The sequence below is a fragment of the Ornithorhynchus anatinus genome, chromosome 13 (assembly GCF_004115215.2).
Source record: "Ornithorhynchus anatinus isolate Pmale09 chromosome 13, mOrnAna1.pri.v4, whole genome shotgun sequence".
NCBI lineage: Eukaryota > Metazoa > Chordata > Mammalia > Monotremata > Ornithorhynchidae > Ornithorhynchus > Ornithorhynchus anatinus.
The window spans coordinates 15,706,367-15,731,799 of NC_041740.1; the positions used below are offsets into that span (position 1 = coordinate 15,706,367).

At 38.6% G+C, this 25,433-nt stretch overlaps 1 protein-coding gene across 6 annotated transcripts in view; it reads left to right on the plus strand.

The window, feature by feature from the left end:
* MPP7 (membrane palmitoylated protein 7) overlaps positions 1–25,433 on the plus strand; it is a 220,664-nt gene that overhangs the window by 172,279 nt on the left and 22,952 nt on the right. For 3 of the 6 annotated variants that reach the window (XM_029078130.2, XM_029078129.2, XM_029078132.2), the window contains 4 exons: positions 6,176–6,196; positions 6,295–6,306; positions 7,454–7,495; positions 23,723–23,893. In XM_029078130.2, the coding sequence (XP_028933963.1) occupies positions 6,176–6,196; positions 6,295–6,306; positions 7,454–7,495; positions 23,723–23,893 (246 nt within the window). The remainder of the gene's footprint in view (positions 1–6,175; positions 6,197–6,294; positions 6,307–7,453; positions 7,496–23,722; positions 23,894–25,433) is intronic. The other 3 variants (XM_029078131.2, XM_007667771.3, XM_007667773.3) reach the window with 3 other exon arrangements.

Below are 25,433 nucleotides of genomic sequence, written 5' to 3' on the forward strand. Positions count from 1 at the left end.
GCACCCTGTAATTAGCCAGAAGACAACTCACCTACCTACGGGATGACCGTCAGAAAATGTAAAGATGCCCGTAGAGGGTGTTTGGAACATAGACCCCTATGAATTAACTAATTGAGAATTAAGCCACAAGCCCGATACCTACGCGATGTCCCGTTGAAATGGTTTAAAGTTAAATATCTGAGAAAACTGAGTATTTCAGTGTTCCTTTTAAATGAATTAAACTACATTCCACTGACTCTAAGTACAAAGCAACATTGTGCTCTGAGTGGGTGATCAGTACATGGAAATGGATAATGATGATTCCTCCTTCCATCTACTCAGGTTAATTCTTAGTTCACAGCATGAAGCTGATTCACATATGAGTGTGAGACCCAGAATTTTTAAGAAAGTAATGCAAAAATATCTTTGAAGTTCTTTACTGGAGGAAGCATAGAGTAGTAGCAACATTGTGGGGTTAGGAATCAAAAAGCCTGGATTCCATTCCCACCTATAACCTTCTCTCTAGGTTTGGTTAGATTTTCCATGACATCCTCATTTTAGCAAAGGTATCTCAGCTAAAACTGCTTGGTGTGGCCTGTAATCTTTCCTTTTCTAGACTGGTTTTACATTTCCTCTCTCTACCATGGGTTAATGTCACTAATAATTCATTATTAAATTTATCTCACTCCTCATTCATTCCTCTTTGAGGAAAGTGTCATGACTATAAATGGAAATATAATGGAACAGACTACTGTCTTGAACTTGAAATGAGTGTGTTGAATTTCAGTGCACACTGAGAGGGAAACAAACCTAGAAAAGGTAACCTGACCTAAACCCTTTTTTTCCCGAAAGTGACTTTTTAAATGTGTAGGAATGAACTGTTTTATTTCCTGAAATTAGAGAACACTGAATGATTTCGTTTAGTTTTCGTGTGTTGGATAGAGCACAGGCCTGGGAGTAGAGAGTCATGGGTTCCAATCCTGTCTTTGCCACTTGTCTGCTAGGTGATCTTAGGCAAGTCACTTCTCTTTGTCTCAGTTACCTTGCCTGTAGAATGTGTATTGAGACGGTCAGCCCCACATGAAACAGGGACTGTGTCCACCCTGATTTGCTTGTATCTTCCCCAGTGCTTAGAACAGTGCCTGACACAAAGTAAACATTTAACAAATACCATTATTATTATTACTATTATTATGTGGAAGATTTTCCTTTATGGTAATAATGTTGATAGTGGATCCTGAAGCCCAGCAAATGGACTCAATATATGTGAGTTGAGTGGCTTATAAAACCAAGCTTAAGTTTAATGATCTTAGTATTTGAATAATACTTAAGCACCCACTTTCTCATTGCTGTATTTGGCTATAGATAACTCTTGGGGCTATCACTAAGTTGCATGCATTGCAGTGGCCACATACCATATCTATTTCAAGCATGAGAGGTTTATAACAGAAATACCTGAATTGAAGTGTACAGGGCCCCAGTATACTTGAGGTACATTTAGAAAATTCTGTGGAGTTCTCTAACTTCTGGAAGATAGACAGCATTCCCTGATTCAAGAGTATCAAATACTGTAGGAATCAGCACAATGAAATTGAGTTTTTCCAATGAATGAGTGGTCATGTGAATATCCATGGCTCTGCCCCAAATAAACCCTTTTAGTATCCTTTGATTAAGCATCTAACACTTACTTGTCCACATGGTAGGGCCAGAAAGTCTCTAATATTAGGTGAATAGATTTCCTCTTCCCACCCAACAGCCTGACATTTTAGCAATCCCTAAAAGAATTAAAAAACAGCCAGGTTATTTTAGATACAGAAGATGCAGGAATTCCTCAAGCTATGGCCACCCCACAAGATGTGAATCTTGGGTTTACTTCCTACAGTGTTTGCTGATATAACCCAGCGTTCATAAGCTCCCTCCACCCATGACACCAATTAATAAAGCAGGTCACTTCACTCGCTGCTGCTGCCACTTCCTCCCCTCCCAATCCTTTCGTTCTCTCCTCTTTTCTGAGAAGTTTTTGCTCCCCTTGAGCCCATCACATTAAAGCCCCCTTTCCCCTACATCTTCCAGTCCAGTGTCTTGCTTTTTATTTTTTTTTAAGCTGAGGATGTGTAAGGTACTGCCACCTAAAAATGACGTGTGGCATTACCTTCTCTTCCCCATCCTACTTTGTAGTTTTACCTTACTGTAACAATTGTGAAAATAGTAAGAGAGAGACTGAGGCAGGATGAGGGCTGCACTTGCCACCACTGTCATGCCATCCCTCCTCTTTTCTTTCCTATTTCCAGCTTGTTTCCAACAACTGGAGTTGGGGCAGGCAGTTGGAGTTACAAATTGGGAATGGAGAGGCCACACCACAATGACACTTTTGGCAACAGTCACCTCACCGGCAACAATAGCTGTTGCTATGATTGAAATTAGAAGCTGGTGAAGAGGAGTAGGGAGATAAGAATAATAATTATTGTATTTGTTAAGCACATACTATGTGCTAGGCCCAGTTCTAAGCGCTGGGGTAGATATAATTGGATTGGGCACAGTCCTTGTCCCACTTGGGGCTCACAGTCTTAATTCCCATTATACAGATGAGACAACTGAGGCACAGAGAAATTAAGTGACTTGCTCAAGGTCACAAAGCAGGCAAGTGGCAGAGTCAAGATTAGAACCCATGACCTTCTGACTCCCAGGCCTGTGATCTACCCACTAGGCTGCTTGAGAGGAGGGAGCCCAGCTTGGGGTCTGAGAGGTAGGAAAGCTATTAGGAGAGTTGGAGAAGGATTTACAATGCAGTTTTTACTTAATCAAGATAGGATTCAGCCACTGTGCTTGGGCTGATTCTAGAATAAGCGTATGGTAGGTAAATGCTTAGTACAGTGTTCTGAACACGGTATTCCAATACGTTTGATTAGACAGTGAGAAAACATATTCTGCAGTACTAGCATTGAAAGTACAGCAATGTTTTTTAGGAACATGGCCTGACTGTGTTCTGCGATACTTGGGTATAGATGGAAATCACTGGGCCCGTGAGTGGTGTGCAGTACATTATAGAGGCCCTTCTGATTGGGGACTCCTTGGGGTGTTCTGAAACATGAACTTTGGAAACCTGCAGTGCCTGTGGTACCCCCAGTTACCATCATCACTGAGTACCCTCTTCTTGGAAATGTGAAGAGAATAAAGAATCAATCTATGGTATTTATGGAGCACTAACTATATACGGAACACTGTATTAAGCACTTGGGAGAGTATTCATTCATTCATTCAATAGTATTTATTGAGCGCTTACTATGTGCAGAGCACTGTACTAAGCGCTTGGGATGAACAAGTCGGCAACAGATAGAGACAGTCCCTGCCGTTTGACGGGCTTACGGTCTAATCGGGGGAGATGGACAGACAAGAACAATGGCAATAAATAGAGTTGAGGGGAAGAACATCTCGTAAAAACAATGGCAACTAAATAGAATCAAGGCGATGTACAATGCATTAACAAAATAAATAGGGTAACGAAAATGTATACAGTTGAGCGGATGAGTACAGTGCTGTGGGGATGGGAAGGGAGAGGTGGAAGAGCAGAGGGAAAAGGGGAAAATGAGGGTTTAGCTGCGGAGAGGTAAAGGGGGGATGGCAGAGGGAGTAGAGGGAGAAGAGGAGCTCAGTCTGGGAATGCCTCTTGGAGGAGGTGAGTTTTAAGTAGGGTTTTGAAGAGGGAAAGAGAATCAGTTTGGCGGAGGTGAGGAGGGAGGGCATTCCAGGACCGCGGGAGGATGTGACCCAGGGGTCGACGGCGGGATAGGCGAGACCGAGGGACGGTGAGGAGGTGGGCGGCAGAGGAGTGGGGTGGGCGGTAGAAAGAGAGAAGGGAGGAGAGGTAGGAAGGGGCAAGGTGATGGAGAGCCTCGAAGCCTAGAGTGAGGAGTTTTTGTTTGGAGCGGAAGTTGATAGGCAACCACTGGAGTTGTTTAAGAAAGGGAGTGACATGCCCAGATCGTTTCTGCAGGAAGATGAGCCGGGCAGCGGAGTGAAGAATAGACTGGAGCGGGGCGAGAGAGGAGGAAGGGAGGTCAGAGAGAAGGCTGACACAGTAGTCTAGCCGGGATATAACGAGAGCCCGTAACAGTAAGGTAGCCGTTTGGGTGGAGAGGAAAGGGCGGATCTTGGCGATACTGTAGAGGTGAAACTGGCAGGTCTTGGTAACGGATAGGATGTGTGGGGTGAACGAGAGAGACGAGTCAAGGATGACACCGAGATTGCGGGCCTGAGAGACGGGAAGGATGGTCGTGCCATCCACGGTGATAGAGAAGTCTGGGAGAGGACCGGGTTTGGGAGGGAAGATGAGGAGCTCAGTCTTGCTCATGTTGAGTACAACATAAGAGTTGGTAGATACGTCCCCTGCCCACAGCAAGGTTATGGACATCCTCCCAAAACTTCTCTGACCTCTCTTCCCACTCAATGGCTTTCAATCCCATGTCCAGAATTCTTGCCCTTTCTGGCCCCAACAAATTCCCAATTCCCTTCCACTCTTTCACTGCTGCTTCCTGGAGAGGGATGGTTGCTTTCATGATTAACTGGAGGGGGGGATGTCACTTCTCCACATAAGGTATTGTTACTCTTAGTTATTTTCTTTGTAAAATTGGGTGGCCTAGTTTATCTCATCTGTGGACAGTGATAGCTGCAGGTTTTTTTTCCCTTAACTTGTTGTCCCTAAATTCAGTGTTGTCCTTTATAAGTCATCCCTGTAAAGTGCTCAACAGAGAAACTAATCTGTCTCTATTAAATCTTGAATGTAGTGGGTTCTTAAAACGAAGTATGTTCCCACTCAATGGGTGGTAAGCATACGGCATATATTAGCACAGGAAGTATGTAAACCGAAAATGTCAATATGGTCAATGAAGGCTTAGACAAATTCACTAATGAACAGTACGTGATGGATTATTAGCGGCAAACATGGGCAATGTGTTATCGTACATGTATAGCTGTTGGGATGGATGTCAAGGAGAGCAATGTTGCATTGTTTCTCCAAGGCTTCTTTATTGCAGCATGACCTAATACAAAGAGCTCATGGGAGTCAGGAGACTTTGGTTCTAATCCTGGCTCCACCACTCATGTCCTGCTGTGTTGGGCAAGTCATTTAGTTTCTGTATTCCTCAGTTTTCTCATCTGTAAAGTGCGGATTAAGTAGCAGGTCTTCCTCCTACACAGACTGCAAGACCCACTTGGGACAGGGACTGTTTCTGACCTAATTATCTCAAATCTACCCTAGTGTTTAGTACAATGTTCAGCACATGGAAAATGCTTAACCGATACCACAATTATTATTATTATTATCACTAGAGGTAGAATTCTGGTTTGGATGGATATTGATCTGACCCTTTATTGGAATTGATTTCCTTATCTTTGAAATAAACTGAGTGACTTTGCAGTAATAAATGTCAGGAACAGACAGAGCTCATGCATATCTGTAGGCTGTCCACTTCTAAAAAAATAATCATGAGCTGACCTATTTTAATACAGAAATAACAGCCTTTTTGCTCCAAGTCCTACTACAAGGATTTTTACCACAATGTAAAGCCCTGTCTGAAATGTCTGAAATCCTCACTAGTTTGTCTCTAAAACTCTTACCTTATCCTTCTTGGTTTTACAGCTGATGGCAACCCCATCTTGCCAGACTTTTTCCAATTGCCAACTTCAGATAACCAGTTTCTTTTGACACATACTGGCTTCTGGTCATCTCCCCTTCTTTGATATATCTCCATCCACTGCCAGGGGAAATGAGATCCTGGAAGTGTATAACATATTGGCCCACCTGCAGTATTTTGGGCTACTTCCAAAGACCTCCTTCCTGCCTTCATTACCTATGCCAGTTCGCATCCTCAGATCTCTCCTGTACAATCTTGGCATGCAATACACAGGGGAACCCATGTTCACCATGAATAAAATCTCCTTTCTTAAGATGTTACCCTGGGGGGAAAAATGTGAAGCTCTAATAGTTATTGAAGTGTGTTTTTGTTTGTTTTTCCTCTTGTGTGAGTATGATAAAACTAATCCAAATTACTCTTTTTGTAAGTGTAAATTATTTCTATGCTGGGATTGCACTGCAGCTTAAAATGTGTTTTTCCTGTTTTCCTACATACTAAATCTCTGTTATAATATGGTTCTGAAGAATTTAAAACACATTTGTTTTCTTTTTGGCTGTTCTAAGATGAGGAAACTGTTGAGTGTGGTAGGTAAATTTTTTCTTCAATGTAACTTCTTCATTCTTTAATTGTGTTTTCAGCACATTTAATCATTTCCTTTTGTTATTTTCTTTGTGCTTCTCAGAGGAAATTGAAGGTACATGTACGAAGTTTCCCTGCATAGCCCAGTAATTTTATTTAGAGAACATGTGTTTGGAATTTAAGTGAATATAGTTTAGAGTTTATAAGATACTATTATGTTATACATACAAAACTTCCATATTGATTTTTACACCACCAAACATTTTGAAATAGAACATCTTGAAGTTAGAAGGTAAATTTTTAGGAGGTTAAAATCACTGGCTGTTCTTGTGGCTTTAATTGTAAACATTATTCTGCATTTTATCTCTTTTAAAGATTCCTAATTTAAGATGTATGAATGAATAAAATTATTATTGTTATTGAACCATATTAGCAAAGTTTTGTCTTTGACATGTTGAAGGTCTGTGGAAAACATTCATTCCAATTTGATTTTAACCCAGGAGAGCAAAGCTGTTCAGTCAGTATAGGATTTACATTATTTCTGAACAAATCACATACTGATGGTCCTTAGGAACATATTTTCCAAAACATTAAAATGGTTACGTTATTTTTTACATAGTTTGAAGTTTGCTTTTGCTATAATTTGCTGGGTTTTTTTTTCATTTGTGGATCTCGTCTGCGCGTTACATTCCTAACATTTTAGAGGAATGGCAGATGATCGCTTTGGGGTTTTTATTTGGGCCTGTGCAATAAAACATTAAAAATATTAGTTCATATTTTTAAAGAACTGCGGAATATCTACATTTGTGTTAAGACCATTGAAAATACATTTTTGATCAAAACCTTTCTGTCTAATCCAGTGAGCCAAAATGAAATAGCTGTCCCATAATGATATATTTCAGCAAAGAACCTGATTTACAGTGCATATATTTTTGGAAGTGCTCTCGTTTCCTAACTTGCAAAAGTGGAGCAGTACATGCACTTCTCAAATCTGCTCAACTAGCGTCATAGCAATGCTGTAGATGTGAAAATATCAGTTTGCATGATAAAAAATTTTTTAAAGTGCCTTTACTTAAAAGTATAAAACTGCTTTATGGTTAAACTGGTGCACTGAGGGCTTTTCTATGCTATGCTTTATATAGTTTTAAGTAACTTTTTCTTTTTCTTTTCCTTTTTTTTTCTTTTTGCATTTGCGGCTGGGCTTCTAACTGTTCTGCTTTATTTCTTGGCTTTTGTTCTGTGTGCTTTTACACTTCATCCAGAAGATGCTGAATGTGCTGGTCACAACAGTGGAACATATATAGGTGAGCAATTGGAAAGGAAAAACCATGTATTCCTTTCTTTTAGCTTCTTTTTTCTACAACTACTGCTTTATTTTCATTTTGAATGAACAAATTTGCATCAGATTGTCTTGATGTTCCATAAGAGAGCATGAATATGGGTATCAAAGCAGGCTCATTGGATTAGACACAAAGGATTTAACTTTTGTTGTTGTTGCAGACAGTGTTCAATTCTTACCTTGATTTATGCATTAAAACACTATACATTGAAGGGAAACCAGTATTGATTAATGTCTTAAAATGTTACATTGATGAGAAATATGTTTGTGCAAGTTTCTGTATAATGTTGTTAGTAATGAAGTCAAGGAAGACTTTCCAATTATCCCAGTTAACGTGATGTAATTAAAATCTTTTCAGTTGGTTTTTGCCAAGTCCTCTCATGCTGTACATGTGGATTTTCCCCATAAGTGAGTAAATCATTGCTTTCTCTTCCATATCCCAAATAAAATAAAATGCCTAAAACCCAGCATGTAATGCCTGAAGAATAAGTGAGTGATTATACCTAACTGAAGAATGCATCTTTTGATAAGGAAAAATATTGTAGTTTCAGAATACCATCAGGTTGGTATAAACAAGAGTCAGTAAAGTTATTTAAAATTTATATCCACTTTCAGTTTTTTTTTAATTCTGTGGGCAGTGATTCAAATTTTTGAGAAAATTATTTAAAAAACATTTTAGAGACTAGATGATGCCTCTGAGGAACTAGGCAGACAACATATAGTCTCTAAAGAGCAGCATCTAACTTGGGTGTATAAAGGCACGTGAAGAAAATGTCCAAATACATAGGGAAATACTTACAACGGCATTGAAGCAGTAAATCACTAAATGATATTTTAGTGGTCTGAAGGAATCAGTGCAAACTTCCAAAAGTGTCTAGTTTACACCTAGTTTCCCCCACTGGGGGAGTATGGCCCAATATTTGACCTTTTCCACTTAGCGTTCCTTTCTCCCATTTTTCTGACCCATTTCTTCCATGTTTTCCTTCACCCTACGCGTTGACGCCTCTACTTCTGAAAGGACCCTACCTCATGCTAATTCAATTAAGCCTCTTAATTCTCTGGAGATGATCTCAATGATCTCTTCTTCCTTCTCCTCGCTACTTAGTTTGTATGGTTGTGGAGAAAGGGGAGCAATTCTGAAAGGCCTCTGGAAAATTATCAGTCACACTTGTCAGGAAAATGGAACAGGCCATGTTTTGGGAAAAAGGTAGTACTTCGAAAAGAGGCATTCTCGCTACAGGTCTTCAACCAATGGAATCTTCCCAGCCAGAAATGGTCTAAACTCTCGCTCACGTTCTTGATGGGCAGCAGGAGTAGTATGTTGACCCTGGATGAGCTGGTACTTTATAGCCAGAGGAAGAAGGGGAACTGTTAAAAAGCAGATATAATAGTGACACACCTTGCAGTACTCTCGCTGGCATCAAGCCCAAAAGCATGAATATCAGGGTCTGACACCACCCCAGACTTAATCCGTGCCTACTGCAGTGGCAGGTGGTATCCAGAAATCATATTTATTGAGTGCTCACTGTTTGCAGAGTACTGTACTAAGCGCTTGGAGAATACAATATAAACAGAGTTGGTAGGGCATGGTCCCTTTTTAAACCCTTTAAGTCTGGAATTGTGAACAGCCTACTTCTCTGTTTCTATGCTGCTCTGCAGAGAAAGGTTAGGGAAACAAGGCCCCTTTAGCTTGGCAGTTCAGGTGACCACTATTTCGCCTCTAAAGTTGGCTTTGCTGATAAGAGTAAGGATTTCTTTTACTGGAATTATTCCATTTGAATCAGAATTTTTTTTATTTCAATTAGTCTACTTTGTATTTTAAAGAAGTAGAATGAGTTGGCATTGCATTTATAATAGGCTAGCATGTGACCACTTTGTGATGATTTCTTCAGTAAAAGTCAAATTCATTAAGTCAAATCCATAACACATTTACCAGACCCGGAATATTTTCCTTTCGATTTTCAACATAAAATAAGCATGCTACTCTGCATAGCAGAAAATTAGTTTTCCGTTGAAAACATACTTAAGAGAAAGCATGAGACACATGAAGTTAATCAACCTGCCGCTGTAACCTTTCAGTGCTGTCCACGATAAAATCTCTTAAACTAATGTATTAAAATAAATTGACAATCAAGTTTTAGCTTACCAGAGTTTACAATGCTATTTTTAAGTTTTGCACTAATATTTTAGTAACTTCCTCAAAAATGCACAGGGTTGAAGTTCAGATTACCTAAAGTTGAATTTTATAATAGTATTGTGAATGTTACTTTAATAAAAGACAAGTTTCGAACTTCCCAATCAACTGATTAAGGTATAAGATGGTATGTACCAAAAAAGGCAATCTTGTCTCCATTAGTAAAATTTCCCCCTATAATATCCAAGAGTCAGTTTATGTGGTGGGAAGTGACTGGATATTGTTCTATAAAAGTGCAGGTTTCAGTGAATGATTTTTTTTCAGTGTGTCTACCCAATTCAATTTTTATACCAGGTGTTAGCTCTTCCACTCTGTTGCTGAACTCCTGTTTTTCATGACAGATGGTAAGCATATTCTTTTATGAAGTTTAGAAAATCGAAACAAATTGGACTAGTATAGCCTACAAACTATGGAGGTTAAGGGGAAGTTGGAGAAAATTATCTAAATATTCTTTATAATTATGGTTTTCGTAGTGCCATTCAGAGAAGGAAGCAATGGGCCTGCCAACTTTGAGACCAAAGTGAAGAAAGGAATCTGCAAGGTTTCAGATTGAGTGGTGTTATGTTTTCCCTTCCTTAATCTATGTATGAAACTTTGGGAAATATTAGAAAATAGAACCTGAGAAACTAATCCTGTTATGAAATACAAATTGCTAATCAGACTCCAATGGATTACTGGCTTCATTTTTAACTACTATGCTGTAGAGACTTTTAAATTCAGAAACACAGACTGTGCTTTCTGTAATGTTTCTGTGTTTATGGTCTTTTCACCCCAGAATGACCTGTTAACTTCAATGATATTAACTTGATGATCAATCTTAGAGTAATGCCATTACATGTTTCTAAAACTAATTGTTTCCTGAGAATTTCTGAGAGTTTTTTTTTAACAAAAAAACCCAACTTTTTTTTGGTGTGTGCCAAGCACACTTAAATTATATCTGCATTACAAAAGTCTTTTATGAATGTACTGTAAATACAGATGAATATCATCTGTTTACTGTTCTCAATTTTGCCTTAAAAACTCCAGACATTTTCCAGGTTTTTATTAATCCAGACAAAATGTGCAAACTGGGAATTGGTCCAGAAGCAAGTAGAGCAGAAATCTGCAATGAGTTTTGTGTGGACTAATTGGAAACAATACACATACTTTATATGAGAGTTTTTAAGAACAACAAGGGCAGAAAAACAGTCCCTAATTTGAAAATAATTTACAAAGTATTTTCTCTACAAATAACACTGTGAATGATGTCTTCTACTGTTGTTCAGCTTATATAAATTACCATCAAAAGGGTGCAGTGGCCAGTTTTCCTCAAGATTTACTTGAAGAAATGTTATCAGAAAGATTATTGGAATTCTGTAAATTTGTGAAGGACTATCATCATACATTTATGGAGATTATTTTATCCCTAAATGTTTTCATCTGTCCTGGAGGTTTCATTTCTATTAGATCTTAGTAAAAGGAACACCAATATCTGTAATTTATTTTAATGTTTATCTCCTCCTGTAGACTGTAAGCTCTTTGTGGAAAGGGAACATGTCTACCAATTCTGTTTTATTGTACTCTCCCAAGTGCTTAGTACAGTGCTCTGCCCACAGTAAGCACTCAATAGATACCAATGATTGATATATAAGGCATTATCAGTGGTATTTGTTTAGTTGTCAATTTCACTACTTGCTAAAAGTGAGTCATTGAATAATGGGGAATAAACTGTAATTTAGCAAGTAAAATAGTCAACTTTTGGAAATGTTTCCTTTTTCAGAACAGACTGTCTCTTTGGAATCAGTCATTTCTTTTTAATACAGTGCTTGTCTAAATAAAAGAAGTGCTCATTTTGAGTTAGGACAGATAATGCTTGTGTTTCCAAGTTCATATCCAGTTTCATCTTTATAGCACCTTGGTTTTGACTTTATAACTCTAGCTCCCTTTACAGCAGTAAGTCTGGGGGCACAGGCACTGGTGCACAGAGCTGCAGGAAAATAGGGAAGCGATTTTAACAACTGCAGTCAGTGTGGGATGATGTGAGGGAGAGAGGTTTCATAAAGCAGAAGGGGGGTTAGGAATGGTGGTTTATCTGATCGCTAAGTGGAATCACTAAGTGGGGACTCAACATGTCCATTTTACTTCCAGTGAAGTAAAAGTAAGCCACTCTCTGATTCAGTGCCGGAAGTAGCTGGAACTCAGCTCTCATATGAGTACCCTGGAATGGAGGCCTCAGTGTGATGGTTGATGCCCTTGTCCATGTGGTACGGGTCCATGAGAGGCTGGCAGTCTGCCCCTATCCCTACTTCTGCTGTCTGCAATTCTTTAGACAACAGCAGCCATAGCTCCACCCCTGCCATTTCACTCCTCCCCAAGGCCCTGGCCTGCACACCCCACCATTTTCTTCAGTGACTGGTTAGCCCCCCACCCAACAGAATGTGTGTTGTCACACTAGTTTTTGGTGTGTGTGTATTCATATATATATATACACACACACCAAAAACTAGTATATATATTCATTCATTCATTCATTTAATCGTATTTATTGGGCACTTACTATGTGCAGAGCACTGTACTAAGCGCTTGGAATGTACAATTCGGCAACAGATAAGAGACAATCCCTGCCTAATAATGGGCTCACAGTCTAAACAGGGGGGACAGCAAAATAGAACAAAACAAGTCAAAACAAAACAAAAAGTTTACTCTCAGAACTTATCTGAGTCCACAAGGATTCATTGATGGAGCCGTATTACTCATTTATAATTGATCAAACACACTATTTTGGGTAAGTGCTTTGCTTAATGCATTGTACCAGGGCACTCAATAATGATTACTACTACTACTACTAAGACTGGGAGTCCAACAGTAGATAAGGGAACCATTTCCTCATTTATAAAGTCATTCCTATGAGAAACCTGGTTCCATGCATTCTTCATGAAGCAGTTGTGCCCTAAGTCCAAGGACTTGCTTCAGTTTTAAAATCCCACTAGTTCAAGGCTGGGCCTCGGGAATCCTGGGAGTTGAGTCGATTTCAGAGCTATGCCTAGGGATTCTGATGAATTTTGATGTATCCTGTATGCACCCCCATCTTCTTATCCTCAGCAGGTCCCTAGAAAGCTCTGGAGATGCAGGTCTCAGAATGAAGCCATTGGACCGTTTGTCCATATCATAGCCTTGCTACATGGATGTTATTTAGAAGTGCATAATTTTGTTTTGGTGATCCTCACCAGGACCTTAGCTCCTGGACTTGTGGGTTGAGACCTGGCATCTTTTATCCTTGGGGAATCCTGACTAGATCTTTGGTGAGTCAAAGAAATGGCGGTGGTTGTAGCTGAAGCTATTAAGAAATCCTAGAGTGTGTATGTGGCTGGAAGTAATAGGGTTCCTGCTCTGAAGATTGTCTAGGTGGCAATTGGCCCATCTTTGGAGAGATTCTAACTTGTTGGTTTTCCCCACCTCTGCGCCTTTCCTGATACAAATTAAACATGGGCTGTGACTAAGGTCTGTATTCTGGGCCAAGGTCATTCCCTCCAGCCTTGCAAATAATGTGAAAAATTTGAACTGTCCCATAGCATTTTCTCCAGTGGCACCCTCCCTGGAGCTTCCTTGTAACTTTTAAAGAAAAAAGTCAATTTTGGACCCTCCTGAAGCAGAGATCTTCAAATTTGGTCCTGGTCTACCTGTCAAATAAAAGTAACACTTTTAGGTTCTTGGCATTGGACACTGCCTTGTGTCTTTCTTATTCATTATAATTTATTAGCGTTTTTAGCTCAGGGCCTCTCTGCCTTGTAGCTGTTGGCCAATGATACCAACTACTCAGCCTTGAATTTTCAATTGTCCCTGACTGGTAGATGAATACATTTGTGGATCTTTGCCTATAAATTTGCAACGTTTTCTCATTCAACCACATTTACCCACAGAATAACAACAAAAGGGTATTGATTTCAAATATTCTAATTCTTCTACCTCACCCTCCAAGATTTTTCCCCCTCTAATATCAGCATACTGTTTTATTTCCCTTTTCTGTTTCAGAGGTGGTTTTGTTATTTCATAGTCCATCAAAATCTGCAAAACTAAATTGTTTAATAAATCACCTGGGAGTTGTACATATCTGACTTTTCCAATTAGTTTTATCACTTCTCTACAGAACTTTGGTCACCCTAGTACATAACTTATTACTTTAACAAAAAAAAATTCACAGACAAAGGGGAGAAATGTTTTCACCAAAACACAGGCATTTGATCAAAAATAGTGAGTCTTAAGTATCATTTCAACGTGCCTGAAATACCACTTGGAATTTTTCCTGCGATAATAAGAGGGCTAGTCCTTTTTTGGTAGATTTTAAGTTATAAAGAAAAAAACTTCCATTCCTTTAAAGGATCACCATTATAAAAATTTACCTCCAATTCTTTCCCTTTTTCCTTTGGAAAGTTATTAATTCATTTATTTTTCATTTTTACAAAATTTTAAGATTACTGTATTTTCAAAGGGGTTGATTAGGAAAGAGCTTGTTCATTGACTGTTTTGAGTCTGCCCAGAGTTTTTGTGTGTTATGAAGTGATGCAGTGCTGTTAAATTATTGTTAGTGGTTTCATTTAGGATATCAATCTTTACCTTCAAAAGATCCAGTTTGCTCTATTGTCAGGTCTTCACTTTCTTTTATTAGTCTCTTTGAGTTTCCGCTTTTGTAGTTAAAGAAGTGTTATAAGATTTAGAGGTTTTTGTGGCATTTGAACATTTGTTCTGTACATTTTCCATCATAGTTCATGGCTGTTCTTTATTTCTTGAACATGTTACATTCCAGAGTGGCCTATAAATTAAGTTGTTCGGTAGATTTCATGTCATGTACATGAAATCATCATGCACATGAGAAGTTATTGTTCAAAATTTTATGTCCCTTTTGAGTTTTCTTTCTATTTCACATTATGTATTCTGTTGCAAACTTACCCTCTGCTGCTCTGTGTGACTTGCACACTTCATACTTTTCTCATTCAATTTCAAGAGTGCAACCATCTTCTCTAGATTTGTCTTTTTTTCCCCTTGTACTTGATCTTAAAATTTCTTCTCCGCTTTCATGAGTTTTACAGTTGTATATATTTAAAAAACTTTTTTTAACAATATAGTATTTAACACCCCAGGTTGTTCAAACAGCACATTTTCATTGCTCCCCCTGTTTCATACTATGATAATATTACCTTGTTCTATTTCCATGTCTAATGTTACTTTAAACAAGTTATAAACTATTTGAATGGAAATTTGAATTTTCACTATTCCACCATTTTCAGAAGTAGCATTTCATTGTAATTTCAGAAGCTGTTTAAGATATTTTTTGCTAATATCCAGATTGATTAATATTTACATTTTTAACTGGAAAATGTCATGGTTAATATTCCTTATTTTTGCATTTATATTGACTTTGCTAAAACTAACATTTGGGCAAGGGAATCCTAAATCCTTGAAAAAGTTTATCAAATGATTTGAGAGATGAGTAAAGTAATTTTTTACTTAGCATTTCAGCAACAGTTCTGGCTTTATTACGGAGGCAGTCTTGCTCTGAAAAACAGTATAGATGGAAATTTGAAAATATTCATAATTTTCAGCTTCCTCAGATTTTGGCAGCTTTTCAGAAATGTATTTTAAATAACAATAAAATGTGGATATCTTACAGAGGAAAAAGACAATGCTAATCCTTTATTTTAAAAGTTTATAAATATCCATTTATGATTGGAAGTTTGATGAAAATTGTATGATTTTTCACTTGTGCTGCAGTACTTAAAATATTTTAATAAGACAAACTATTAAATTAAGGCTAGAAATGGATGGTTTAATCTCACAATATTATTTATGAAATTTATTGAAACAATTTGACAAGTAATTGGAAAGATGCAGAATCTGTCTGTGTATGAAACTATAGTGAGAGCATTTTATTTTTCTGCGAAAAGGAAAGAACAGACTGATGTATCTTCCTCTTACTGTATATCTCGACTTTAAAGCAATTGTGTTCATTCTCTTATTGAAAGTCCTTCACTTTCCCTACAAAATACTTTCAGATTAACAAACCTAAAACTTAGGTTCTTTATTTCAAAATGCATGTATATGAACATAAAATAATTTCCTGGAAAAAACTCTACCAGATATTTTGGAGTGAAAATAATATGTCAGATTGATCAGTTTCATTTTCCCTTCTACAAGTATTTTAGCTACTTCTCATTTTATAGTGAAAATAATAACTAATAGAAGCCTGTTCATGTGTACCAATATCTGTTAAATACCTGAGTGTCTTGTGATGCTCCTCCTTTAGTTCAGACCTTAACTAAAATAACTATGTCATGACATCTTTTCAAATTTTTCATTTGTTTTAAAAGATCATGTCAGAATGGCTTTTACTACTCTTAGTGAATCTGCTTGCTTTCATCCTCACGCCATCTCCTTTCTGCTAAAGCCCACTTGACTTGCCCTTTTTTACTTCCCCCAGACTCTCTAAGCCTGAGGTTCAAGCAGTGTTTGCCTCAAAACTGAGCTGTACTTTTGTCCCTAATTTCAAGTGATGAAAGAAATTAACTCAGCCCACTGTGATGTGATTCCTTTCTTCTCTCCGCCCTTTCAGTGTCATAGTTTAGTTAGCTTAGTCACCAAAAGTGTTGTGCAACTGGGTTAAAGTCCATGGAAGTAATTATTCTTCATTATGAATTATTCCTCGTGGAAAAACACTTTAGGACAAGGGGAAGCTTCTGATGTCTGTCTGGGTTTAATGGAGCTGATCTGCAGCTGTACTTGAACTGTAATATCACTTCCCTATTGTAATAAAGTAAACGTGCCATTCTCTAAAATATATATATATACGAAACAAGCCCAGAAAATCTCTAGCAGCTGTGGGTAAGCACTATGGAAAAATAACAGTGCTTCAAAATCTCGAGCCAATTATAAATTGCAAAAATGTGAGAAAAATAGGAGTTAAAATACACTTAAAGTAAAACTTTATTTTTGCTCTAAAAACTCCTCCCTTGCTACCTTTCTTTCCAAAAGCTAAAAGCTGCTAAGAATTTATTACTGCAGATGCAGTGCTTTTATGTGGTTCTTTGCTTGTGTGGTCAGGTTTATCTAAAGAGCTTACTTTGTATTTTCTCTGAAAGTATACGATACTCCCAATTTTTAAACTTCTGTCACTGAAGAGCTCAGTGTCACTGGCATCAGAGATAAATTCAAAGCAATAATCATTATTAACCATCTTGAGATCTCTTAGATAGGGAAACAAATTTCAAACAGGTACTAAAATGGTAAATAAACCTCCATTGGAATCTCAACTCTTAATGAGAACGAATGTAAATTAACCTGCCAGGCATATGTCTTATGGTTATCGCCTACAGTAAAAAGGTGATTAGCTGTTCCCTAGCTGGTGAAGAGTTGGTTATATAAATTGAGTTTAGACGATTAGAGAAAAAATTTGGATAGCCAAGATTAGTTCAGATAAACTAACAAGATTGTGCTCAGTCCTCCCTGAGTGGTAAATCCAAACATTTTACCCACATTTAAAAATTATACTAACCTTGGGCCAATTAGTTTGGATCATTGGCTTTGTCATAAATCATCTAGCCTTTATTGAAGCTAACATCAGATTATTAAAGGATAAACCACTTGTTTTATTGAAGGATTAAAAAATCCCTCCTTCTGAGCAACCAATAATTTCGAGCTGAGGAAAAAAGCTTTAAGACTTCAGACCACCCTGCTTCCCTTCATGGCTTCTTGAGAAGCCCAGCCGCACCTCAGAGGTGGTGGAAGACAGCATACACCTTGTGCTCCTGACACTCTGGCCAAGCAGCACAAAATGCCTGAAGTGCCTTTCCCACTCCTACGATACCACGCAAGAAACGCACATGAAAACATGCATGGTAATGTACAGGGACAGTAGTCAGCAAAAGGAGGCACGTAGGGATTGAGGGGGAGAGGAGGGAAGGAGCAGGAGGAGAATTGGGAGGAAAGAAAGGGAAAGTAGAGCACGAGAGAGGGGAGGATAAGCAGTGTATCATCCACTTAACCTGGATGAAGAATAAATATTACCACTTGTGTTTTGGGAAGATGGGAGAAATATAACTCAATGATCTGGGTATTCCAAATTTTATCATGTAATGAATGATCTGAATTCATTTTTCTCTAGCTTTAATTGATTCCTAATGTTTCATTGTTGAACTCACGTACTGTAATATTGCCGTTTCCTTTTTCTCCTCCAATTTCTCCTACATAAGCAATGATATCATTTTCCGTAACTGTTTCTTCATGCCCAGCTCCTAAAAATGATTGGTTCACCTCTAGGACCTCATACTTCAAAATATACTTCTGTTCTTGCATGCACACTACATATGTAGCCTTTGGAGATAGATCTGACTGGGAGGTGTGGTGGGGACAGAAAGAAAGGGTTCATGGATTGTTTTTTAAACATTTAAAATATTTTTGAGACTGCTTTCAGCAGCCCAAGAGGATTAAAACAAAAAGAGATAATCTTTAATGGCCTTAATTTTAAAATTACTGGTTATCCTTTTAGTGCTCAGTGTGAGCCAGGAAAGTAATTGAAGAGGGAAAAATTCTTAGTCAATAAAGAGAACCCTGTGTGTTTTTTTAGAATTTTAATAAGTGTTATGGATGAAAGGCCTGGGCATAAAATTTCCTTTAAAATTGATCTCTTACTGTTCCTTATGATGAACATCAAAATTGTGCGTCAGGTGGAATTTTTTTTGTTCCTTAGTCCACATGTATATTATCATTATTGCTTCTTTCCAAGGAAATTGTTACTCCCCAGCCCTAGCCACACCCAGAGCCATCTTGTTATATGTATCCCATGGTGGGATGAATTTAGCCTTCAGCTTCAACTCCACACTGCCTCACCTCAAATCATTCCTGAATGGGACCAAAGTTCCAGTTAAGAAGCAGCAAAGCCCAGGAGTAGGTTAGCCAGGCACATGAAGTTGAAGGGTCTGGAAGAGCAGGGTGGGGACTATTTTGTCTCCGTTGTAGTGCGACTGCCAGTTCCAGTGACTGCTCTAGCCCAGCCTGGCACTACCCTGACTGACTCCATTGTAATCTTGTTGCAGTGTGGCCTAGTGCAAAGATCATGGGCCTGGGAGTCAGAGGACCTGGTTGGGTTCGAATCCCGGCTCTGCCACTTGTCAGCTGTGTGTCCTTGGCCAAGTCACTTAACTTCTCTGTGCCTCAGTTCCCTCATCTGTAAAATGGGGAAGAAGACTGAGCCCTATGTGGGACAGGGAATGGGTCCAACCCGATTATCTTGTGTCTCTACTCCAGCGCTTAGTATGGTACCTGGCACATAGTAAGCGCTTAACAAATACCACAGTTATTATTATTTCTATTGTTGTTGACCCTAAATGGAGTCTCTTTGGCTCTGCCTTAAATTGGCCCCTCTCTTCACTCCTCTCAAACTGACTTGAGTACTTTCTGTATCTTCAAACCTTCCACCGTACCTCATAGTTCATATCTTTCTCTCATTTTCATTCACCACTCAGAGATTTCCGTGTTAAGCCAGTGCTGCATCTACATTTTAATTATCGCAGTCTGATTGTTTGGCTTTCTGCTCTTTCTGATCCCCGGACTTCTTCCAGTAGGTACAAGTCCTTCTGCTAAAGTATTGTTCTTATTTCTGTCTTCCCTGTGGTTCTTCCCTGAGTTCATTTTTCTTTTTCATCAAATTCTAAACTCTTATTTTTATATTGCAAAATAATTTTCTTATTTCTTTTCCTTTTTTCTTTTCCCATTCCCAACTTCATTTCTTGTTCTTCACTGACCCCTATTCTGAGATAATCTCACCGACCAATATCCCAGGTGAGTTCCCTTTCCTTAAATCTCTTCTTTAAACCTGAAACCTATTTTATTTGTGAATATTTTTCCTATGAGTGTGAAGTTCTCATGAAAACCAAATGGCAATTTCCCCTGTCATGAGACACTCAGATCTTTCTTCCATGTTTGTTTAATCAATGAGTTTTATTTATTGAGTGCTTACTGTGTGCAAAGCACTGTATTGAGTGCTTGAGTGCAATATAACACATTCCCTGCCCACAACGAGCTTACAGTCTAGAAGGGGGGAGTCAAACACTAATATAAATAAATTACGTATATGTATGTACATGTTGTAGGGCAATGGTGGGGGTTGAATAAAGGGAGCAAATCAGGGGAGTGGGAGAAAGGGTAATGAGGGCTTAATTTGGGAAGGCCTCAGACCAGGTGCGCCTTCTATAAGGCTTTGAAGTTACAGTGAGTAGGTTGGGAATGAGGAGTGAAGGCTTTGTTGTAGTAGGGGAGTGTGAGGTAATAATAATAATAATAATGATGGTACTTGTTAAGTGCTTACTATATGCCAAGTACTGTTTTGAGCGCTGGGGTAGATACAGAGTGATCATGTTGTCCCACATGGGGCTCACAGTCAATCCCCATTTGACAGAGGAGGTAACTGAGGCAAAGAGAAGTTAAGAGACTTGCCCAAAGTCACACAGCTGATAAGTAGCGCAACCGGGATTAGAACCCATGACCTCTGATTCCCAAGCCTGAGGTTGGAAAGGACAAGGTGATTGAGTGTTTTAAAGCCAGCCATAAGGAGTTTCTGTTTGATGTGGAGGTGGGTGGGCAACCAGTGGAGGTTCTTGAGGGGTGGGGAAAGATGGACTGAACATTTATCCAGACAGCAGAGTGTAGTATGGACTGGGGTGGGGAGAGGCAGGGAAATCAGCAGGGAGGCTGACAGAGTAATCAAGTCAGGATAAAATAAATGCATTGATTAACATGGTAGCAGTTTGGAGAGGAAAGGATGGACTTTAGTGATGTTTTGAAGGTTGAACCGACAGAATTTAGTGATTGACTGTGTTTATGTTTAATGGTCCTTTTTGGTTTTATTAGAGAAGTGCAGTGGCTCAGTATTACATAAATTATATAAGTAGATTATGGAGGCTTTGCTTTGAGACTTAAGAAATAAGTTATAAGCATAGTATTGAGTATTAACTATTTTCACCTTTGACTTTGAAGCAGCGTGGCTCAGTCGAAAGAACGTGGGCTTTGGAGTCAGAGGTCATGAGTTCGAATCCCAGCTCTGCCACTTGTCAGCTGTGTGACTGTGGGCAAGTCACTTAACTTCTCTGTGCCTCAGTTCCCTCATCTGTAAAATGGGGATGAAGACTGTGAGCCCCACGTGGGACAACCTGATTCCCCCGTGTCTCCCCCAGCGCTTAGAACAGTGCTCTGCACATAGTAAGCGCTTAACAAATACCAACATTATTACTTTTAGCGAACTGCTTTCAGTATTATTAGGTTTTGTAATCATATATCATTTTATGTTTAAAAAAAAAGATTTACTTATAGCATCTGATCTAGCTTTATGTGGAAGAAGACATGCTTTAGTTGCATCCTAAAAATGACTGTAGCAGGTGTGAAAGGAATGTGGTTTGATTTCTTTTGTATTTCCTTTCCTGTGTTTCCTGAAATTCTCCAATTTGCTACCTACTTTGTACATCCCTTAAACTGGGAGTTTGTTATATTTTAAGAAGCACTGAGTTTACCATCTCTTCCCTCACATCTGTTAAAGATTTCTTGTGTACCATGTTTTAATTTCCATTAAAATTGTCATTCTTTAGTCAATTCACAAACAAGGCAGTAGCTTGTTAGCAACCATGCTGTAAAATACAATTTGTCAAACAAGAAGTTGGATAGAAAAAGAAATAACATGCCTTTCTCAGTTGTAATTTTTGATAACCTTGATATTCATTAATATAATTTCATGTACTTTTTTCTGAGATAAGTAGAAGCCACTGGAGAGGGCAGAGAACTGGGAGCCTGAAATTCTATTTCATATTCTGTCACTGACCTTTTCTTCTAGTACTGTTTTCCCTGTAAAACAGAGATAATAGTATCTTCTTTATAATTTTTCTACTAGTACTAAAATATGTGTTATAAAGCATTTAAGGAATTATGGATTTGAAATTTTATGTTTAGTGGTACATTAAAACCCCAGGTAGTATTATCATTGTTTCCTTGCAAAATTTTGCGGCCTGTGAAACTGTCGTTTATTCATCATTTAGTCAGCCGGAAATGGAGTGTTAAATTTTTCATTTAGGTGTTTTTTTTAATTTTGTCATCTGTGGAAACTGATTCTTCGCTCTTAATTTGAACTGTATAAGCAATTGACTCCTTCCTGCCATGCTTTCTTGCCCTTGCTTGTATTTATCAACAGTTTTAGTCTGCCCAAAGTAATTGCTGAGTGCTTAATATTTTCTTCTTATCCATAACATCACTAACTTTTCCCTAGTTGTCATTTTCAGTACTAAACCACAAAGTGAATAGAGAAAGTTAAAAATATTAAAACCATTGAAATCAGAATTGACCAACCTTTCAGAGCCAAGCACCCACTCATACTGTAGATAGGTAACTCACCTGGATTTTAAATTGTTCCAGCCAGATTTGCCTTCAATTACGTTTGTCCAGCCACATCTTAGTAGGAAAAACCATTGTGCTGCCTTGAGTTTTGTGATTGAGGGTATATGAATATTGTTTCTTGGCAAATATATGTCTTCTAAAGATATGCTGCTTAAGGACTTTATTTCTTAGGGTTGTAGCTGAATTGGGTCAAATCCCTGATCCATCATCAATGTTTTTCAGTAGATGTCTCTTCAATTTTGGCTTATTAAATGCTTTTTTTTTTTTGAAGAGGGGAGGTTCAGTATTTAAGTGCTTAGTATGTGTCACTCACTGTTTTAAGTGTTGAGGTGGATAAAAGTTAATCAGTTTGGATATAGTCTCTGTCCTCTCTACAGTTCCTGTAAGAGGGAGAACAGGTATTCAGTCCCCATTTTACAAATGAGGTGAGTGAGGCACAGAGATGTGACTGGCCCAAGGTCACTTGGAAGGCAGCAGAGCCAGGATTAGAACCCGGGTCCTCTGACTACCAGGCCATGCTGCTTCTCTGAGACCTTTCCAAGAAGTTTTCCTGTCCGCTTCCTATCCCTTGAACTTTGCCTTCTCCTTGCCTGTCATGTCAGTCACCATACTCAAATATATGTTTTAACCAGTGACACATCTGACAGCAACCCCACCCCAATATGCCATACATACAGCAGCTTCTTCCTTCCCACTTGTAGCCCCACCTTCCCCCCTAGCCCCAACCATATTATGGGGGAGAGAGACAAACCAGAGCAGGATGGGAGCAACAGCCGTTGATGTAGGACCAACTCCCAAAACAGTCATGCCACCCCTTCTCTTTCCCTCCTTCCCAGAGAGCAGAGAGATGGGGCTACAGGGCAGGAAGGGGAGGGCAGATGCTGCAGAATAACCAATGGAGTTCAAAGGATGGGAGAGGTAAAAGGGGAGATAATCTGGGGAGAAAGAGGAAGAAGCCATTGTCCAAGGTTCTAAGGGCCAAGAAGGCCACAAAGAATAGGAGAAGGGAAGGCTAAACAATATACTTTTTACTTAATTGTAGGACTCGGTCCTCAGGGCTGGCTCTGGGAAAAACCATGTATTAAGAGGGAATGGAAGGCTTAATAAAAATAACTCCAATTTTCCTCAGAATTTCTATGTACACTATGTAGTAATGTGAAACCTATCCAGATCTAGGTATTTCTGAGCAGTATTGTAATTTGGGTGACATAATTTAGGCTACCGATCCCAATTTCCCCAATTTTTCATAAATAATTTTGTGGAAAAAAATTAGGACCTTTGGGGGCACATCAGTTCTAAGACCATCAAGGAAATAGTGCATAAGTACGAGGATACTTATAGCCCTTTAGTGGTTCTAATTAGTTGATGCCCTTCCAAAAGTGTCCAATTTACCACCTGGGAGTAAACTTAGGCACAGAAAGTACTGGCTTGTCTAACGTTGGGAGTACAGTTTGAGGAAATATATTCGCAAATTCTTAACTGACTTTCAAATTTTCCTGTATGAAAAATAAAATGCCCTCCACTTATTTTTTTTAGGTATATAATGGGCCTTTTTTTTTTTAAAAAAAAAAGAAATTGTTTTTATTGCAGCTGGTTTTAGAAGAAGTTTCCGTCTTAGTAGAAAAGATAAGAAGACAAATAAGTCTATGTATGAATGCAAGAAAAGCGATCAATATGATACGGCAGATGTCCCAACTTATGAAGAAGTTTCAACATACCAGCGACAGACTAATGAGAAGTACAGACTCGTAGTTTTGGTTGGTAAGTTTGTGTTTTTAATGCTCTGAGGAAACATGAATGATAGAAGAATAATTTACCATCATCTCTTAAGCAGTTCAAATTGAAAAGCCTTTTTAGTATCCTTATCTCCTGTTTACTGACAAAGTGAATTCACATCCTGTTTTCCAATAATATGGGAGCTGTGTTCTTGTAAAACCCCATGTTTGGGAAAGCTCATATTGTAGTGCCTACAGTGTTTGACATTGCCATTTAGTCTGACATTGTATTGTGCTGTTTCCAAAGAGTCCCGTATTTTTGGAAGAAGGTTTCCTGATTCCCTAACAACAGTCTAGCCAAAACACTGATGGAAACATATTATGGCAGAACTGAGTGTATCCTGTTCTTTCGTTGCATGATGTAGAAGAGCAGACTTTTTTCAGAACTTTGTTGCACTATGCTCTCCTATCCAACTTGTCCTACAAGACCATTTTAGGAAGAATTAATTTCCTTTAGGTGAGAATTCTATCAACTGACAGATTAGGAAGGTACAAAAGCATAGGTGAAAAAAGGGAGCTTTTTTTCGTGGTATAGGTTAAGTCCCCACTATCTGTTGTTCTAAAGGCTAGGCTAAATAGAAGATAATGAAGTTGTATCCATCCCTAAATAGGAGGGAGAACAGGTATTTTATCTCCATGTTGCAGATGAGATAGTAAAGTAACAAGAAGTCAAATGACAGCCCAAGGTCCCTGAGCAGACAGTTGGTGGAGCCTCGATTAGGACTCAAGTCCTCTAACTCCCGGACCTGTGTTCTTTCCACTAGGCCACCCCAGGGGTCCATTAACTCCATGTCGTAAACTGCTTATGGTGTATTGAACTGCAGTACATAATGTGCTAGTTCCTTTTATCTCTGTGGAAGGTATATTTAGTTCCACAGGCTGACTCCCCAGTTTAATACAGAGTCAGTGTTAAAGGTGTTCCGAATGCAACTTCTACCTTATGCTTCATATTCTTCCACAGACAGTGAAGGGACATGAGTGCACCTGAAAATCTCTCTTTTGAATCGTGTAATGGCATAGACATTTATCGTCACTGTCAATTTCTTCATTAGTGAAAACTATTTCCTTCAAACATTTAACTATTAATATTTAGGATAACATCCCTATTTCAGTTATCTTTTTAGGCAACCCTGTACCTGAAATTGCTCATGAATGAGGTACGTTTGATGCTTTTGTAATTTATTTTCCCGTAAGATTAAATACACTCCACCTACTTTGGACCTACTGCATTTATTGTTAAAGCTATTGACCATATGACCATTTCTTGTTAAAGCTCTAAATGTAAGCCCTGAAATTTCAGGGCCGTGAAAGCTTCTGTAAGTGGCAGTTTGTCCAAAAAAATAAAAAGCTGCAATTGCAGATCCTCTTGAGTTCTCATTGACCCACCCGTGTAGTGATTAGCAAGATATCAGCAAATTAAATGAAGCAACACATATGCCTTTGTGCTGTTTGATAAATTACGCTTCCCAGTTTTGCTCCAGCTTCTTTCCCAGAAGTGCCATTCATAAGCCTCCTAAAAGCTAGTT